The sequence below is a fragment of the Hyla sarda genome, chromosome 12 (assembly GCF_029499605.1).
Source record: "Hyla sarda isolate aHylSar1 chromosome 12, aHylSar1.hap1, whole genome shotgun sequence".
Classification (NCBI taxonomy): domain Eukaryota; kingdom Metazoa; phylum Chordata; class Amphibia; order Anura; family Hylidae; genus Hyla; species Hyla sarda.
This window is the reverse complement of record NC_079200.1, coordinates 23,413,420-23,433,618: the sequence shown is the minus strand read 5'-3', so window position 1 is coordinate 23,433,618 and position 20,199 is coordinate 23,413,420. Positions and strand designations below refer to the sequence as shown.

Here is a 20,199-nt window from a genome sequence, read left to right as displayed (position 1 = left end):
CTAACTGTAATTTGAGCTCCCCTCTTCACATCATTGGTCTCATCCTGAGCAGACAGGAGGGATGGGGGTGACAACGGACTATGGCAGACTGCTTTCCTGCTTTTAGAGAGCATGATGTGATGTCACGGCTACAAGCCAGACAGCTCAGTTGATAAGGAGAGATCTGTGCAGTACGGCTAATAACATTATATTAGTAAGTTGCTTTATTATACTTTTTGACACTATACACAGGCGGTTTCTTTTGCCCGACAACCCCTTTAAGCATCTCAAGAAGTCCTTCTGCTCAGACCCCCAGCGATCAGATGTAATCTGTAAAGAGTCCTGTAGTAAATGGTCATTTTCTCTGCAGCTTCACCACAGGAAAAAATAAAGTACTACACTGTGTCCATACTCAAAGCCTGGTCATTCAGAGCAAGAGGTGCCCTTTGCCGTTGCTCTCCACTCTAGTCATTGAGGGTCTTACACAGGAAAGATCTTTACAATCTCAATAGAGGGGCTTCCAAACCAGACAACTCCTTCAACAGTTTTGGCTGAATTCTCCACCGCTGAAATTCTGTAGTGTGAATGGGTTCTTGGAAGACCCATTTACACCAGGGTGAAGGTGCATACAGCGGAATTCTGGAGCATAATACTGCGCATGCACTTCTGTAGTGTGAACATACGATAAAGAGTAGAACACTACAAAGGAATGAAATTCTCAGACTAAATTAATCAAACATCTCTGTCTCATGGACTAAATGGCTTGTAGGCTAAATACATTGGTGGACCAGTAACTATTCCAGTCCAGCTATTCCCCTGCCTCAAGGCCTCACCGTTCCAGACGTGTAAATGACTGGGCAGATATCACTTCCTTTAACCTTTTGGACAACTAATCTGATAAGTGAACTGTCATAGAGACACGTCAAATGTATTTCATTGGTCAGGGTGCTCAAATCTCCACCAAATGCTAAAACAAACCAGGAGAAATAAACGGCTTCCCTCTTCATCACGCAGCACGCTCCGTAGACTTACTATAGACTTACTGCAGGGAGTAGTGACTAGGGGAGAAAAGTGATTAGCCCAGCACTTCTCCCAACTCGTTCTAGTGATCTGTAGAGGTCTTGTTACGCCTAGCGCTCCGGGTCCCCGCTCCTCCCCGGAGCGATCATGGCGTCTTTCTCCCTGCAGCTCCCCGGTCAGTCCCGCTGACCGGGAGCGCTGCACTGTCATGGCCGTCGGGGATGCGATTCGCACAGCGGGACGCGCCCGCTCGCGAATCGCATCCCAGGTCACTTACCCGTCCCGGTCCCCTGCTGTCATGTGCTGGCGCGCGCGGCTCCGCTCTCTAGGGCGCGCGCGCGCCAGCTCTCTGAGACTTAAAGGGCCAGTGCACCAATGATTGGTGCCTGGCCCAATTAGCTTAATTGGCTTCCACCTGCTCCCTGGCTATATCTGATCTCCTCCCATGCACTCCCTTGCCGGATCTTGTTGCCTTGTGCCAGTGAAAGCGTTTAGTGTGTCCAAAGCCTGTGTACCTGAACTTCTGCTATCCATCCTGACTACGAACCTTGCCGCCTGCCCCCGACCTTCTGCTACGTCTGACCTTGCCTCTGCCTTGTCCTTCTGTCCCACGCCTTCTCAGCAGTCAGTGAGGTTGAGCCGTTGCTAGTGGATACGACCTGGTTGCTACTGCCGCAGCAAGACCATCCCACTTTGCGGCGGGCTCTGGTGAAAACCAGTAGCCTCTTAGAACCGGTCCACTAGCACGGTCCACGCCAATCCCTCGCTGACACAGCGGATCCACAACCCGTAAGCCGAATCGTGACAGTAGATCCGGCCATGGATCCCGCTGAGGTGCCGCTGCCAAGTCTCGCTGATCTTCCCACGGTGGTCGCTCAGCAATCGCAGCAGATTGCCCAACAAGGACAGCAGCTGTCGCAGTTGACCGCCATGTTACAGCAACTTCTGCCTCTGCTACAGCAGCAACCATCTCCTTCGCCAGCTCCTGCACCTCCTCCGCAGCGAGTGGCCGCTCCTAACCTCCGCTTGTCCCTGCCGGACAAATTTGATGGGGACTCTAAACTCTGCCGTGGATTTTTGTCTCAGTGTTCCCTGCATATGGAGATGTTGTCGGACTTGTTTCCTTCAGAACGGTCTAAGGTGGCGTTCGTAGTAAGCCTTCTTTCAGGAAAGGCCTTGTCTTGGGCCACACCGCTCTGGGACCGCAATGATCCTGCCACAGCCACAGTCCAGGCCTTCTTCGCTGAACTCCGGAGTGTCTTCGAGGAGCCAGCCCGAGCTTCTTCTGCCGAGACTGCCCTGTTGAACCTGGTCCAGGGTAATTCTTCAGTGGGCGAGTACGCCATCCAATTTCGTACTCTTGCTTCCGAGTTATCATGGAATAACGAGGCTCTCTGCGCGACCTTTAAAAAAGGCCTATCCAGTCGCATCAAGGATGTGCTGGCCGCACGAGAGATTCCTGCCAACCTCCAAGAACTCATCCATTTGGCTACCCGCATTGACATGCGTTTTTCTGAGCGACACCAAGAGCTCCGCCAGGAAAAAGACTTAGATCTCTGGGCACCTCTCCCACAGCATCCTTTGCAGTCTACGCCTGGGCCTCCCGCCGAGGAGGCCATGCAAGTGGATCGGTCTCGCCTGACCCAGGAAGAAAGGAATCGCCGTAGAGAAGAAAATCTCTGTCTGTACTGTGCCAGTACTGAGCATTTCTTGGTGGATTGCCCTATCCGTCCTCCACGCCTGGGAAACGCACGCACGCACCCAGCTCACGTGGGTGTGGCGTCTCTTGGCTCTAAGTCTGCTTCTCCACGTCTCACGGTGCCCGTGCGGATCTCTTCTTCAGCCAACTCCTCCCTCTCAGCCGTGGCCTGCTTGGACTCTGGTGCCTCTGGAAATTTTATATTGGAGTCCTTTGTGAATAAATTCAGCATCCCGGTGACCCGTCTCGTCAAGCCGCTCTACATTTCCGCGGTCAACGGAGCCAGATTGGACTGCACCGTGCGTTACCGCACAGAACCCCTCCTCATGTCTATTGGACCCCACCTCGAGAGGATTGAGCTCTTCGTTCTCCCCGGCTGTACCTCTGAGGTCCTCCTCGGTCTGCCATGGCTCCGGCTTCATTCGCCCACCCTTGATTGGACCACCGGGGAGATCAAGTACTGGGACTCTGCCTGCCACAGGAAGTGCCTCTCCCCCCCTCCCAGTCCCGTCAGGCAAGCCTCTGTGCCTCCTCATGGCTCCCGTCCTTGTGTCTCCCTGCCCCGTGCCAAGCTTCACCCTCTGCCCTCCCTCCCCATTCCTACTCCTGCTGTACTGCCTGCCATTGAGGAAACCGTCCATTCTTTCCCGGTGTCCTCATCCCAGGGGAGGCAGTCACCGGACAAAAAAAAGGGGAGACCTAAGAGGGGGGGTACTGTTACGCCTAGCGCTCCGGGTCCCCGCTCCTCCCCGGAGCGCTCACGGCGTCTTTCTCCCTGCAGCTCCCCGGTCAGTCCCGCTGACCGGGAGCGCTGCACTGTCATGGCCATCGGGGATGCGATTCGCACAGCGGGACGCGCCCGCTCGCGAATCGCATCCCAGGTCACTTACCCGTCCCGGTCCCCTGCTGTCATGTGCTGGCGCGCGCGGCTCCGCTCTCTAGGGCGCGCGCGCGCCAGCTCTCTGAGACTTAAAGGGCCAGTGCACCAATGATTGGTGCCTGGCCCAATTAGCTTAATTGGCTTCCACCTGCTCCCTGGCTATATCTGATCTCCTCCCATGCACTCCCTTGCCGGATCTTGTTGCCTTGTGCCAGTGAAAGCGTTTAGTGTGTCCAAAGCCTGTGTACCTGAACTTCTGCTATCCATCCTGACTACGAACCTTGCCGCCTGCCCCCGACCTTCTGCTACGTCTGACCTTGCCTCTGCCTTGTCCTTCTGTCCCACGCCTTCTCAGCAGTCAGTGAGGTTGAGCCGTTGCTAGTGGATACGACCTGGTTGCTACTGCCGCAGCAAGACCATCCCGCTTTGCGGCGGGCTCTGGTGAAAACCAGTAGCCTCTTAGAACCGGTCCACTAGCACGGTCCACGCCAATCCCTCGCTGACACAGCGGATCCACAACCCGTAAGCCGAATCGTGACAGGTCTGAGCACCCAGACCATGACCGATCAAAATGTCATGTCTTTATGACATGTCAAAAGTTTTTTTTTTAAGTGACAGTACATCTTGGCAATGGTTTATTTCTGATATTTGGTCATTGGGATCAACTCAATTACTAGAGTTTACAACAACAGAGTGTAACTCAATTTAAAGGGGTGCTCTGCCACTAGACATCGTATCCCGTATACAAAGGATAGAGGATAAGATGTCTGATCCCGGGGGTTCCTCCACTTGGACCCCTGGGATCTCCGCTTCTGAACGAACGCTAGGTTTCGGCAGCAGTGGTCGTGACATCACGCCCGCTCGTGACGTCACCAACACAAACTTCATGCATGTAACGGCCATCACGCTCCCTCCCATAGACATGCATGGAGAGGGCATGGCGAGATGTCAGGAGGGGGCGTGGCGTGACATCACAACCACCATCGCCGGAACCCAGCATTCGTTTAGAACACCGGGTGCTGCACGGAGATCGCGGGGGGTCTCAGCAGCAGAACCTCCGTAATCAGACATCTTATCCCGTATCATTTTGGATAGGGGATAAGATGTCTAGCGGCCGAGGATGGTTAATTTGGATTACAGAGTCCCCTTGCTGAGACCATATACAGTTTCCAACTATAACCCACCTTGTAGTACATTAGAGCTATTACAAAGGGAATTTACTAAGAGATTAAGTAGACATTGTGGATTCCATCAGTATTTCAAAATATCGGTGACTGACAGACTCTAACATCACGTAATTTTTATCAAATTTTATGATTACCACTTTAATCCTAATAATGACTTTAATCCTCCCAAACCCTGTAGGGATTAACAGTGTAATATCCCCAAATGCACTCTGACTATACTGGAAATATTAATGCAAAATTCCAGTAACTTCTACTTGACTATCTTGAATAGGCAGTGCTACAACCTAGGGTGTTATTTTTTTTTATTTTTTAATGGGCAGAAGATACAATCAACAATATTCTATTTCTCACTTTCACCCTTCTGTGTCATATATTACCCCAGAGGTGGACATAGACAGATGGGAGTGTTATATCCTGTGCTTAGGCCGGACACACTGGCCACGAGCGCTTTCCTATTCTGCCCACCCCAGCCGGCAGGGCCGGGATTCGCATTGCGGGATGCCCACATGCAAAGCACAGCCCATCTCTCACCTCCGCTCTCTGCTGCTCCTTCTCTGCTCTCGCAGAGCTCTAAGATTTAAAGGGCCAGTACATCCTTAATTATTGTTGCACCTCAGTTATAATTTCTTGCACCTTCAATCAGTCCCTGCTGGATCTTTGTTGCCCTAGTGCCTTAGAGAAAGCATTCCTGTATCCCTGCTCATCCATATTCCAGACCCTTTGTTCCATGACCTGACCCTGCTCCTCTGCCGCCTGCCTATTGACCTCCTGTTATGTCCTAGACTACGCTCCTGTGCTGCCTTCCCTGACCTACTGCTATCCAGACCATGAGTTGCTGTATTCCTCCTGTGCCTCGTACCTCCTCAGCTGCCTGTGTGGTCGAGTCGTGCCAGGGGTAGTGACCTGGGTGCCGCCTGCCGCAGCAAGAGCCTGCCGCTGCGGGCTCTGGTGAAAACTAGCGGCACCTTACACTCCGTTCCCTGGAACGGCCTATGTCATCTTCCACACAGGTCCAGCGGATTCACTACCTCCGTGTGTTCCCTCCCTGCTGCCGTGAGTCTTTGCAGGGAGCTCTTGTGAAAGAACAATTATGTGGCTTTTTTGCTGCCCAACATCTAATTTGTCAAAACGGATTTAGTCATCATAGAGCTCTTCTTCCGTTACTTTATAATTAAGCCTCCACAGATGTACAAATTTTCCATCTTAGGGAATTATAACATTGCCCCTTGTAAACAATCTACTAGACATGTAGAAGAAACTTTTTTCATGATGGGTGCACCTGCAAAGCCTGGTATGTCCAACCTTAAAGGGGTACTCTGCCCCCAGACATCTTATCTTCTATCCAAAGGATAGGGGATAAGATGTCTAATCAAGTGAGTCTTGCCACTGAGGACCCCCACAATCTCTGTACCTGCGCTGCGGCATTCGGAAACACTAAAGCTTGGAGTTTCTGTGTTAATAACGTCATGCCCCGCCCCCTCCTATAAACATGAATGTCATCTGGCACGGAGCGGAGTTCCGGTGACTGGGGTGCCGTGCTGGAGATTGCTAGGACCCCCCCCCCATGAAGTACCCCATTAAAATACCGCTCATGTTGAGGAAAACAAGACCAAAAGAAGTGAAGAGCTACAACATAAGGAGCAACCTTGGGAAGGTCATGTACTCCATTAGATTAATACAAGGGTGCTGGAGCTGCACTAGAAAATGGAGAATCCATTGTTTTCTTTTCCATGGAAAGAGTTCATCCCAATATTCTGTGGGGGATGAAGGGGACAACAATAAGCTATGCACTCTGTTTTCCCTGAATAGTATGTATGATGACAAATAACCTAAATCTAAGCAATCTTAAGGTAGAAAAAGAAGATGGCCACAGCACTCAAAATTGGTGAGAAAAAGGTGGTGATAGCTTTATTCCATACCCAAATACAGATATAACGTTTCGGCTGCCTGCGCAGCCAAAACATTGCATCTGTATTTGGGTATGGAATAAAGCTACCACCACCTTTTCCTCACCAATTTTGAGTGCTGCGGCCATCTTCTTTTCTACCTGGATAATGGACCATTGACCGTGGCCAACTGGCTGCTTGCACCAAAATTATTTTTTGCTTTTTGGTTGTGCTGCTCTTTTGCAATTTTTTAGGCAATCTTAAAGGGGTTATCCAGGAAAAATGTTTTTATATATATATATATATATATACACTGGAAAACATTTAGGGTTTTTTATCAACTGGCTCCAGAAAGTTAAACAGATTTGTAAATTACTTCTATTAAAAAAATCTACATCCTTTCAATACTTATGAGCTTCTGAAGTTGACTTTTTCTGTGTAAGTGCTCTCTAATGACACCTGTCTCGGGAACCGCCCAGTTTAGAAGCAAATCCCCATAGCAAGCCTTTTCTACCCTGTGCAGTTCCCGAGACCAGCAGAGATGTCAGCAGAGAGCACTGTTGCCAGACAGAAAACAACAACTCAACTTCAGCAGCTGATAATTATTGAAAGGATTAAGATTTTTTAATAGAAGTAATTTACAAATCTGTCCAACTTTCCGGAGCCAGTTGATATATATATATATATATATATATATATATATATATATATATATATATAAAAAGTTTTTTCCTGGATACCCCTTTAAGGATTTCTGGTCACCAGAAAGTCTTGGTATCTGTCTATAAATAGCCTACCTATTCGTTTAGAATATAAAATTACAATTTCCTACCTTGTGGCTCCATCCAGGAGACTACGATATGTTGCAATTTCAGCCTCTAGTTTGTTCTTCAAGCTCAGCAAGAGAGTAAATTCAGAGGTCTGGTGGCCAACGTCTCGACGTGTTTTCTGAAGTAGTGTCTCAATGTTATCAATATATTCTTGCACTTCTGCCAGCTGTGTGGCATAGCTAGCCTCGATATTCTCCAGCATAGTAACTACAACAGTTTTCTGTCAACAAAATAAAGTCCGTGTATTATTCAGACCAATAGAAGAAGACAAAGCGGGTCTCTGAATCTACTCAATTGACCATTTATTTGTTTAGTCTTAAAAAAAGTTGTTCCACATTCCAAGTGTTCCTAGAGAAATCAGGTATTATACTGTGAGGTCTCCGAGGGTTGTGTCCTTCTAGACAATGGTATCACTTTTGACAGTCTATTTGTCTTCAATAAAAGGATGTCCAGTTGGTTGTACTGCATATTTCCAAGTGTCAAACATATTGGGCCTCCTGCACTCAACAAAGCCACGTGTAGGAAACATGTACAAAAGTACCCAAAGTTCTTTAAAGGGGTACTACACTGGAAAACATTTAGGGTTTTTTATCAACTGGTGCCAGAAAGTGAAACAGATTTGTAAATTACTTCTATTTAAAAATCTTAATCCTTCCAGTGCTTATGAGTTACTGTATGATCCACAGGAAGTTCTTTTCTTTTTGAATGTCTTTTCTTTCTGACCACAGTGCTCTCTGCTGACACCTCTGTCCATTTTAGGAGCTGTCCAGAGTAGGAGCAAATCCCCATAGCAAACCTATCCTGCTTTGGACAGTTCCAGACATGAACAGAGGTATCAGCAGAGAGCACTGTGGTCAGACAGAAAGGAAATTCAAAAAGAAAATAACTTCCTGTGGATCATATAGCAGCTGATAAGTACTGGAAGGATTAAGATTTTTAAATAGAAGTAATTTACAAATCTGTTTAAGTTTCTGGCACCAGTTGATAAAAAAAAGAAAAAAAAAATGTTTTCCAGCGGAGTACCCCTTTAACTGGGAACCTATGGAAATGCAGGCATTCTGTATCCTAACACATTGTGCTTTCACAAAATATAGTATTACAGGGCCGTTTAAGGGCAGAATAACTCTGTAATATGACTTTTGATGGAACAAGTCATTCAGCCATTCCATCGGATTAGTAAAGAAGGTCTCCATAGAATTTTATGGGCTCCATATTACGACTCAGAAGTCTTACAGGACTATATTATGGTACTGTGCATGAGTACTTATAAGAAGGTGATGTACACAATGGAAGCAGCTTAAAATGAGACATTATGCTAAAAATGGAGCTACGACTGGGTGTGGCAGCTGGAACACTGATAATTCTATATAATGATCTGCATTATGGTTGAATAGAATGACAACAGAGTAATGTCTTGGGTAATATGAACTATGTGAAAACATACGACAGTACAAGAGCACAGTGGTATGTCGTCTTGGGAAGCAAACTATTCATAGGCAAACAATCTAATACAAGAAATATTAAAGGGGTACTCCGTTGCTAGACATCTTAACCCCCTATTCAAAGGATAGGAGATAAGGCGTCTGACCGCGGGGGTCCGGCTGCTGGGATCCCCCGCAATCTCCATGCAGACAACCGGAGTTCTGAACATTATGTTCAGAACGCTGGCATCAGCCATCACGCCCCCTCCCATAGACATGAATGGAGGGGAGGAGACATGAAGGTTCAGAATGCTGGGTGTCCGCATAGAGATTGTGAGGGGTCCTAGTGGCCGGACACCCGCGATCAGATCCTTTGGGTAGGGGATAAGATGTTTAGCAATGGACTACCCCTTTAAAGGGGTACTCTGCCCCTAGACATCTTATCCCCTATCCAAAGGATAGGGGATAAGATGTCAGATCGCCGCGGTGCCGCGGCTGGGGAGCCCCAGGATCCCCGCTGCGGCACTGCGCTATCATTACAGCACAGAGCGAGTTCGCTCTGCACGTAATACAAGGGCCGGAGCATCGTGACGTCACGGCCCGCCCCTTTCAATACAAGTCTATGGGAGGGGGCGTGGCGGTTGTCACGCCCCCTGCCATAGACTTGCATTTAGGGGACGGGCCGTGATGTCACAAGGGGCGGAGCCATGACGTCACGCGGCTCCGTCCCCTGTATCGCCCGTCATTACGCACAGAGCGAACTTGCTCTGTGCTGTAATGATAGCGCAGTGCCGCAGCGGGGATCACCGCGGCGATCTGACATTTTATCCCCTATCCTTTGGATAGGGGATAAGATGTCTAGGGGCGGAGTACCCCTTTAAGCACTGGCTTGACTGGCTTTCTCAAGAAACAGCACAATTTCTGTCCACAGGTTTTGTGTGGTATTGCAGCTTAGAGTATTGAAAAGTACAAACACGGCTTCCGGTTCCGGCGCGCTGATGGAGTAGTCGCAGCAGCGGGAGCTCCGTCCCCCCGCCTTGCTACCGCCGCCTAACCGACACTTTGAACCGCCGTTCAGGGGTTGATCTGTTGCCCGGATCTCCCCTCACATCTCTCCGATGGAGAAATTTGTCAAGCGCGGCACCACCGCTTTCCCCCAGTCCTCACCTGCCCCACAGACGCCGAGCAGCGCTCCTCCTAAGATGGTAGCGGATGGCACAGCTCCGGAGCAGGAGATGCAGCAGCTACAGGCGCAGCAGTCGCAGACACAGGCAGCTCAGGATGCGCAAGTAAGCGGGGTGATGGACACAATTATCCCATCTTTGGGAATGACAGGGAAGCAATATGCTATGGAGATGGTGAAGTTGATCTCCCCACAAATTACAGCCACCATTGCGACTTCCATCTCAACGGCTGTGGCGCAGTTGAAATTAGAAGTGGCCCACATACTGCGCAGATCAGTGACTTAGACCGCAAATATGTCCACATGGAGAATGAAGTGGATACTGTCACCAGAGAGCTACGTATCCTATCTAAATCCCAGCAAGCTCTCCAGGACAAAGTGGAGGATTTGGAAAACAGATCTAGGAGGAACAATTTGAGGGTGGTGGGGCTCCCTGAAACAGTGCCACACAACCAACTTAGTATGCTTTTTTCTGTTGATCTACCTAAAGCGCTTGGTTTGGAAGGTGGCTTCCTGATAGAAAGGGCGCATAGGGTGGGCCCCCCCCCCGGGTGGGCCCCCCCCCCCCGGGTGGGCCCCCCCCCCCCCCACAAGCGGACATGAATAGACCTAACCGGTCCCCAAGAGCGCGCCAAGTAATCGCCCGCTATCTCAATTACATGGACAAGGATCTGGTCCTCCGCACCTTTAAAAAACGCTCCACTCCACTGGTTTTCCAGGGACATAAGCTTCTTGTTTTTGGTGATTATTCAGCAGAAGTGGCTCAGAGACGTAAATCTTTTGCTCCCATCTGCACCAGTCTGGTTAAAAAACAGATTCGTTTCACCCTGCAGTACCCTGCTATCTTGAGAGTCTTTATGAAAGACGGTACTTCTTCTACATACCAAACTCCCGAAGCTGCCGCCATGTTGTTAGACTCTACTGAGGACATGGAAATCTCAACGAGATCTGCGCAGAAACGCAGACGGAATGACAAGACTGCCACCAATCCGGACCCTACAGGATGATCTGCTTATATTGACGGTCGGATTTGATTTGCACTGCTTGTCACCGGACTGTTTAGGAGTCTTAGTGACGCATGGGATACACATTGTCTCTATTTCAAGCAGCCTTTTGATACGGGGCTCATCGGGGGGAGGGGGTTTAACTGAAACGGCCACTTTGATGCTCTTTATTTTTGTACAGGTGTTTTGTTGCTCCTTTTTACTGTATTCCCACTTGCGGTTTACGGATAATTGACCTTTGTGAGAGTTTCAGGGGATATTTTCTCGTGGGGGGGGGGGGGGAGGGGGCAGGGGGAATGGCCAATATTCAGAGGGACTAGGGGTGGGAGGGGGAGACCAGTTGATTGTTGAGTACACCACGACATTACTTGAGTGGTTCAGTGCCCCACTAGTAGCCATCAGCGAAAAAAGTGAAGCCCGATACCACATTGGCACTGTGAGAGGGCATGATGCCCTTCTGTTATGGTTTCTATTTTTGATTTGTTGTTATATGTTTATGTTCACTACTGCTCCTCACCTGTCTTTTCTCAGATATCTTTCACAGGGACTGTATGATGTATGCTTGGACGGAAGGATGTCGCTTGCCCCCAGGCCATTGAGGTGTGTAACCTTACATTTTGAGTGGGAATGACTATAATAACATGGAATGTGAAGGGGCTGCGATCCCCAGCTAAGAGAAGGATGGTACTACGTCATCTACATAAACTAAGGGCCAGTATTGCATTACTCCAGGAAACACATTTAGAGGAAGGGGACTTCTTTAGGATGCGCCAAATGTGGGTAGGGGAGGTGTATGGTTCCCCAGCAGTACAGGGGAAAGCGGGAGTCCTCATACTGATAAGGAAGAATTTTGCACACACGCACATTTCTAAAACTAGCGATACTGAAGGCAGGCTATGTCACATAGTTATGGACTCGGAGTTGGGGCGCTTGAGCCTATATAGTGTTTATGCTCCCAATGACAATCAGACCCCTTTTGTTAGGGATTTGCGGGAGGCAATTCATGGGGATTCAGAGAGGGATGTACTGATCGGGGGAGACCTTAACACTGTACATTCCGGTGTAGAGGACAGGAGGCGACATCAGGAGGGGACGCACCGTAGAGGGGGAGGGGACTCTTGGTTAGCTGACCTACTGGACTGCACAGACCTCACAGACGCGTGGCGACATTATCACCCAGACGAGAGGGAGTTCAGCTTCTTTTCACCGGTATGGAACACGTGGTCCCGAATAGATTATTTTCTGGTTGTCCCCAAGGGTCAGGATATTTTATGGCGCTTCCCCCTAGCTCTGGCTACCAATTCTGACTTTGGGTCACAGTTGAATGGGTGGTGGATGGACTTCTGTGCCACAAACTCTGCTCATGAGCATAACCCAAGACTGTTCTGGGACACCGCAAAAGCCGTGCTGAGGGGGAGAGTCATGGCGTATACTGCACATAAGAAGAGGGATGCTGTGGCCGCCTTCAAGCTGGCCACACAGACTCTAAGGAACTCTTATACAACTTTCCTTGATTCTCCCAGTCCTGAGAATAGAGATAGTTGGGTTGGGGCCAGGACAGAATTTTTGGAAAAGCAGGAGGGGTTGGACGCTTTGTTCAGAGACCAGAGAAATGCCACTTATTATAAATATGGGAATAAAGCTGGTAGGTTATTAGCTAACTTGGCGAGAGGTTGGAGGCCCATTACAGACATTAGGTGCCTGAGAGACACTCACGGAAACCCTACTACTCACCCCAAACAGATCAACCAAATTTTAGGGGATTTTTACCAGAAACTATATCAGGGGGATGAGGTGCATAGGCATGGGGGCCTTGAACTCTTACGTTCCCTTGATCTACCCCGTATATCAGAAGAGGATCTTGCCGCCCTGAATGCCCCGGTAACTGTGGAGGATGTTCAGACCGCTATCGGGGGGCTGCAGAGAGGTAGGGCCCCGGGCCCAGATGGGTTTGGACCGGACTTTTATAAACTACTGGGGGACCAGGTTACACCCACACTGGTGAAGATGTTCAATTCTATTCTCACAGACAAAACCATGTTATCCTCTGGAAACATGGCCTATATCAAGGTCATACCTAAACCGGGCAAACCAGCCGATTCCGCGTCATCCTACCGGCCGATATCACTCATTAACCAAGATTGTAAGTTGCTTTCTAAAATATTGGTAGATAGGCTGGCGGGAATCCTCCCCAAACTGATAGGCACACATCAGGTTGGCTTCATTAAGGGAAGGTCGGCTGTGACCAACATCAGAGCAGTGGTGGCGGCCATGGATATTGCAGGGAGGATGGATCCCTCCAGGTCTCCCCCAGCTTTACTTGCCATTGACGCCGAAAAGGCTTTTGATAACATTAGCTGGACTTGGTTGGGGGATGTCCTGGACAGATTCGGGGTTAGAGGGACTTTCAGGGAGTATATCCAGACTATGTATAGTGCTCCAGTGGCAAAGGTATATACCCCAGGTTTCCTGTCACAGACTATTCATTTACAGAAGGGGACGCGACAGGGATGCCCATTATCACCCCTCCTTTTTGATTTAGCCTTGGAACCTCTGGCGCGTCGCCTGCTCTCCACTGCAGAATTTCGGGGAATTGGGGTGGGATCTAGGGAAATTAAACTTACCTGTTTTGCGGACGACGTCCTAGTTTTTCTTGATTCACCGGCCCTCCACGTCCAGCGTGTCCTAGATCTGCTTCAAGATTTTGGTACCTTCTCGGGATTTAGGATAAACCCTTCCAAATGTCAGTTATTGTTTCTGGGAACGGGAAACATCCCACGTGTGTCCATACCGGAGGTTGAAATTCCGACATCACACATGACATACCTAGGCATAAAATTAGGGCGCACCCCATCTGCTCTTTATAACCTTAACTATAAACCTATTTTCACTAAGATTAAAGGTGATCTAGACAGGTGGTCCACTCTTCCTCTCTCTGTGGTGGGTAGAGCGCATTTGGTAAAGATGATGTGCTTCGGCAAGCTACTATACCCGCTACAGACGATACCTCTACTGCTTAGACATGATGACATCCGTACACTTAGGTCGCTTATAATTAAATTTCTGTGGAAGGGAAGGAGATCACGCATAGCGTATAGCAAACTTCAGTTGGGTAAACATATTGGAGGACTGAATTTGCCATGCATTCGCACTTATAACCTAGCGGCACTCTATAGGCACGCGAGGGATTGGATTATGAACAGCTCTTATTTTTCTGACCTGACTATAGATAGGCAAATGGCGGAACCGTGGGACCTCGTGGCTCTGCTACACTCCAAATACTCTGAACTCCCTCCGTCGGTCAAACATAGTGTATTGTTGAGGGACACAATTGCAGCATGGAAAGCTATTAGACTACTCTATAAAGTACCCTTTAGTATCTCCCCGGTAATGTCCTTATGGAATTCACCATCCTTTGCCCCCGGACATACTAACAAACTTTTTAACGCATGGAAAGAAAGGGGGATTATGAAATTGGGAGACCTCTTGTTGCCTCCTAGGGGTACCTTTATGACATGGCCGGAAGTCAGGGACAAATATCATTTCCCCTCTTCTCATATATTGCAATATTATCAAATTAGGACTTTTTGTAGATCGAGAGCCCGCCTTTTTGATGAAGTCCATGGGGAGGTGCAGTTTGCAGATTTACTGGCTCAGCCCACTGGTTCGCTCTCTTTATCTACTATATACAAGATTTTGAGAGAACACAGCTCAAGGGGGCTGGCTGACAAAATTTTCGATCACTGGGTTCCTATCCTGCACACGGACGATTTGACTCCTAAACTATTGCAGGGCCTAAGACACGTCAGGAGCGCTGTAGTGGGGGAGGACTGGAGAGAAATGCATTTCAAACTTCTACATAAGGCCATCTATGCTTTTAACTTCTCCCACTGGGAAGTACCTCCCCATTACTTAAAAGCTTGCCCAAAATGTCACCTAGATGGAGCGGACCTCTGGCATTGCCTATGGACCTGTGATGGGATACAGGGGTATTGGAAGGATATCAAGTTCTTTCTTTCACACATATAGAATGTGCATATTCCTCTAGAACCGCTACACTTCATATTTCATTATATTCCTACTCCGAACACTAACGGTGTTTCAACCACCATAGCCTCCAAAGACATCCATCTCCTCCTGCTGGTGGGGGTGAAGTGCTTATTACGCCATTGGTTGGTTGACACGATACCCACACTGACGGAGGTGAGGGATACTATGATACATTTATTAGGTCTAGAGGCTAGAGAGACGCTAAAAGACCCTGACAAGCTTACTAAACCTTTTTTTGCTAAGTGGAGGACAGTGATCGAAAAAGTAATGCCTGATGGGGACAGGAGGCGCCTGATGTCCAAATTCCGAATGACTGAATGGTATGCGCTAGAGTCCTTGAAGGGGACTCTTGGAGTCCTAGAAGTAGTAGAGGAGTGAATGTAGCGGTTATGAATGAGTTGATGTTGCTTTGATGTTTTTTATCTTTTATTTTTTCTGATTATGTCCTTGTCAGACTGTAAGACAGATGCTTCCACATGAGGAGTCTCTCTCCTTATTTGCTCCTCTCATCAACCTAAACGCAGTTTTGTTTTTTATCATCTGTCCTGAATTATGGAGCAATGTTACACCTGAATGCTGATGTACCGGATATATGTAGGCCCTATTGCATATGTTATAGCTCTTGACATGTAATATAATGGGTTGTATTGTTTTTCAAGGAAGCATTCTTTTGCTCTATTTCTGTCAAATGTTTGGAAAATTTCTAATAAAATTGTTATTTAAAAAAAAAAGAAAAGTACAAACACATTTTTATAAACGTAGTAAAAAACAATATTACGAACCTTACTGAGTTCAGCCTCAAATGCGATCTTGAGTTCTTGCTCTTTTTGTCTGTATACCTTCAGTTCTTTCTTGCACTTCTCTAACTCGCTTGTGTTTATTTGTACCTCTATATTCCACTCTTCCACCTGTGACAACAACAGAAAGGTAGGTGAGTTTTCTTCTTCCTATTACTTTATAGAATTATGTGGCGCCATAGTTCTACTTTGCTGATTCCTCGTCTCTACCTTCTACAGTATTTCTTCTCATGGTCAGCCATTAGATTAGGGTGAGAAGGGAGTAGACTATTTGTCAGTAGAGAGGAGCCAGTCTAATGTAAGATTCTCCATATATGAGTTTCTACAGATTGGCCATTGGTTTGTTTAGTCTTTAAGAAGTCATTTTTCAAGCGTCAACAAACCGATAAATAGATACGGTTGGGCACCATTGGGCAGACCAGGGAGGACGGGGGGTGCTTCACATGTAGATAAGCAGGCACAAACACTTCAAGACTTGCCTGCTCGCGCAGAGGCGTGGTGGATTATACGAGCGGATGCGCCCGGTCCTTTGGGATTGAACGATCGTGATGAATTAGGAGCATTTTTGTGATTCACATAGGGGGAGATTTATCAAAACCTGTGCAGAGGAAGAGTGGTGCAGTTGCCCATAGCAACCTATCAGATTGCTTCTTTCATTTTCCACAGGCCTCTAAAGAGGCCTGTGGAAAATGAAAGAAGCAATCTGATTGGTTGCTATGGGCAACTGCACCACTCTTCCTCTGCACAGGTTTTGATAAATCTCCCCCATAGCCTGTTGTTTTTTTTTACCAGTTTGTCAATATGTACACTCACTTTGTTTATGTGTTTTTATAGATTTTTTTGTATTATGTGTATATCTCACATGAAGTGGGTGGATACTATATAACAGATAAGCGAGCAACAGGAAACTGTCAGCGGGACCTGAGGAAACGCCAAATGGCGTGCAACAGTGCAGCAGGACTTTCAGGTGAGTGCTCCGTTTTTTCCTTCTTTTCATTGAAGCATTTTTCTAGTGTACCAATGCCATGTTGACATGTGGAATAAGACTTTGAGGACTCCTTGGACTGAGTCATACCAAATTTTGGGGGTGATTCAGTACAAGATTAAATAAATCAAAAGTCAGTTCAGTAGATACGGATTAGGAGAATCTTATTGTAGATTCACTCATCTCTCTTTGTTAGGTTTTCCACTCAGGAACACTTAGGATGCAGTAACAGACTTAGGCAGGCCATACTGTATATATCAGATTAAAGGGGTTCCCCTAGACATCTTACCCCCTATCCAAAGGATAGAGGATAAGATGTCTGATCGCGGGTGTCCCGCCGCTGGGACCCCCGCGATCTCTGTGCAGTACCCGACATTTGTTTAGAGCGCTTGGATTGGGCAGCGGGGGTCGTGAAGTCACTGTCACGCCCCTCGTGATGTCACGCCATGCCTCCTCAATGCAAGTCTATGCATCCGCCACGCCCCCTCCCATAGACTTGCATTGAGGGGGCGTGACGTGATGTCACGAGGGGCGTGGCAGTGACGTCACAACCCCCACCGCCTGCTCCAATGATCTGGAACAAAATGTTCCGAACGCTGGGGCAGCGGAGTACCCATTTAATGCTAGCTGAACCATCTGACCATCTAATGTGTTTGGTGGCCTCCTGACTTTACACCAACAGATAATGTTTAAGGTGAGGATGATCAAGTAGTTGGATTTCAACATCCTAAATTTTTTTTTGTTCTCAGAGAAGATATCTGCAATGTATTGTCCCCATTTTACCATTAAAAACATATGTACATGCAGTTGAACCCAATGTGTATTTGTATGGGAGCTATCTTATGTGAATGGCAGCCTATAGAGCAGGTAAAATTGAGTGGTAAAACACTGTTCAAAATTCTGTCTTTGGAGGAACTCTATTATTAGCAAACAAGAGGGTTAAAAAACTGGTTGGATGATCATGGAAAAGGGGTGGAAGTGAAGAATTCTTATTTTTGGAGTCATGCTAAGCAAGGATAAGTGCGGCCCTGAATTGACTCAAACACTCTGTCCCTTTCTTTTTGGGTGCCCGTCTTCTCATTAGGGTGGTCCCAACAACTGTGCCGGTCCCAACGCTACTGAGGTGCAGGGCGCAGCAAAGTCAAAATAACAAACAACACAGTATGGAAGTCAGGGAAAAGGTCAGTGCACAAAAGGATTATTAAACAACTGAAAAGCAATATAAGGAATGCACAAATAAACGACTAATCGGAGTCAAACAAGTCAAGTCGGTAACAGAGAGAGCAGTGCAGTACAACATTAGAATACAATAGAGTAGTCAGGAAGACAGACCAGAAATATAGCAGGTAAAACAAACCAGAGCCAAAAACAAGGGAAAATCCTTAACTGAAGGCAAGAACATGGCATCTGAGTCAAGTACAAATAGACCAGCTAAGGAGGGTGTGGGCGAGGCTGCAGCTGGACAAGAGGGGCCGAAGCAGCTGCCACAACCAAAAAGAGAAACAGCCATTACTCTGGGCAGCAAAACCTGGCACCATAAATGAAGGGGGGCCTATATTAAACTTTATGTATATTACTGCATAGAGTTTGCCATCTTTACAACGTTTTACTTTACTGAATGTCATGATTTCACCTACTGTTCTCTACAAGGTCAAAGCTGAAACCTATCATGATAACATGACAACAAAGTTGAGTTACTCAAGCAAGTTTTTGTCACTTAGGGGGAGAACAAAATGTTCCGAACGCTGGAGCAACGGAGTACCCCTTTAAAGATTCAATGGTATCTGGAAGAACAGAATGTTGGCTTTTTCCTCTATGGAGGAATATGGACTTTGGGGGAGATTTATCAAAACCTGTCCAGAAGAAAAGTTGCCCAGTTGCCCATAGCAACCAATCAGATCGCTTCTTTCATTTTGCAGAGGCCTTTTTAAAAATGAAAGAAGCGATCTGATTGGTTGCTATGGGCAACTGGGCAACTTTTTCTCCGAACAGGTTTTGATAAATCTCCCCCAAAGTCCATATTCCTCCATAGAGGAAAAAGCCAACATTCTGTTCTTCCAGATACCATTGAATCTTTAAAGGGGTACTCCGTTGCTCCAGCGTTCGGAACATTTTGTTCCGAACATTTGGAGCAGGCGGCAGGGGTCGTGATGTCACTGCCACGCCCCTTGTGACATCACATCACGAGGGGCGTGGCAGTGACTTCACAAACCCTGCTGCCACTCCAAGCGTTCTAAATGAATGTAGGGTACTGCACAGAGATCGCTGGGGTCCCAGCGGCGGGACCCCTGCAATCAGACATCTTATCCCCTATCCAAAGATGTCTAGGGACGGAGTAACCCTTTAACCTAATGCAATGGATTATTTACAGGCATGGCATACAAAAAATATGCAAATACAATTATACAAATACTGTACATTCCCGGGGATGGATCATAACATAACCTTGACTCGATTTATCATTTGCATGGGTTTTTTTCTTTCCACTCATGCAAAAACTTTATGTTGAATCAACCTTTGTGCTCTAATAACAAGTATAGGTGACATTTTTTAATCTATCTACAATCTTAGCTCTTTGCTCTTTGCTCTTTCCGAGATAAATGGAAAAAAAAATACAACCTGCTAGGGTCCTAAAATAACAAATCCACTATACTGACCTGTCTTCTGCTTTCTGAGTCCAGAAACGCCAATCTGATGCTCCAGGATTTATTTATTTTTTTGACTATGCTACAGGGGCTGTAAAGTTAGTGTAGTTCATAATATAGTGTCTGTACCTGTGTGTGACGGTTTTCTCACAATTCTTCTGTGATTTTCACCCCAATATTTATTTTTACCAGCATACAAAATGACTGTTGTCTCGGATTTTTTCCAGGTTGCAATGCGTCCGAGACCTGACATCACTAGTCAGCTGATGACATGGATCCTGTCTGCTTCAATGGGTGGAGCGATCGCTTGGTAGGAGAGAGATCAATCTGCAACTAATTCAACAGCTGTAGGCACCCTGATTGAAAACACTGGTCTTTTGAATGAATGCAGCTCATTTATGTTTCAATTGGTGGGGTGGCTGATGTGTGGGAGGGAGGAAAATGGAATTATGGGATTTGTAGGCAAAAAAGAAAACTCAAACAGGAAATACCAGTTCACAAAAAGCTAGCCACAGTGTTATGTTAATCTCACAACATAGCCAATTAGCCCCAAGACAAGCGCAGATCCTTCCAAAGCATGTCCATTACTGTTTGCCAGGTACCTACTAAAATCACCTTATGGTGGATAACCCC

The 20,199-nt window shown here is 47.2% G+C and overlaps 1 protein-coding gene and 1 long non-coding RNA gene across 2 annotated transcripts in view; one reads left to right on the top strand and one right to left on the bottom strand.

Annotated features, from left to right (window-relative positions):
- The window catches only part of LOC130296958 (uncharacterized), a 30,930-nt gene extending 10,983 nt beyond the window's left edge, over nt 1–19,947 (top strand). The window contains exons 2-3 of the long non-coding RNA XR_008849348.1: nt 16,771–16,903; nt 19,794–19,947. This is a non-coding gene — a long non-coding RNA (uncharacterized LOC130296958). The remainder of the gene's footprint in view (nt 1–16,770; nt 16,904–19,793) is intronic.
- The window catches only part of LOC130296957 (keratin, type I cytoskeletal 19-like), a 30,149-nt gene that overhangs the window by 1,606 nt on the left and 8,344 nt on the right, over nt 1–20,199 (bottom strand). Inside the window, exons 5-6 of the mRNA XM_056549038.1 lie at nt 15,922–16,047; nt 7,484–7,701 (exon numbers count right to left, since the gene is read on the bottom strand). Of these exons, the coding sequence (XP_056405013.1) occupies nt 7,484–7,701; nt 15,922–16,047 (344 nt within the window). The remainder of the gene's footprint in view (nt 1–7,483; nt 7,702–15,921; nt 16,048–20,199) is intronic.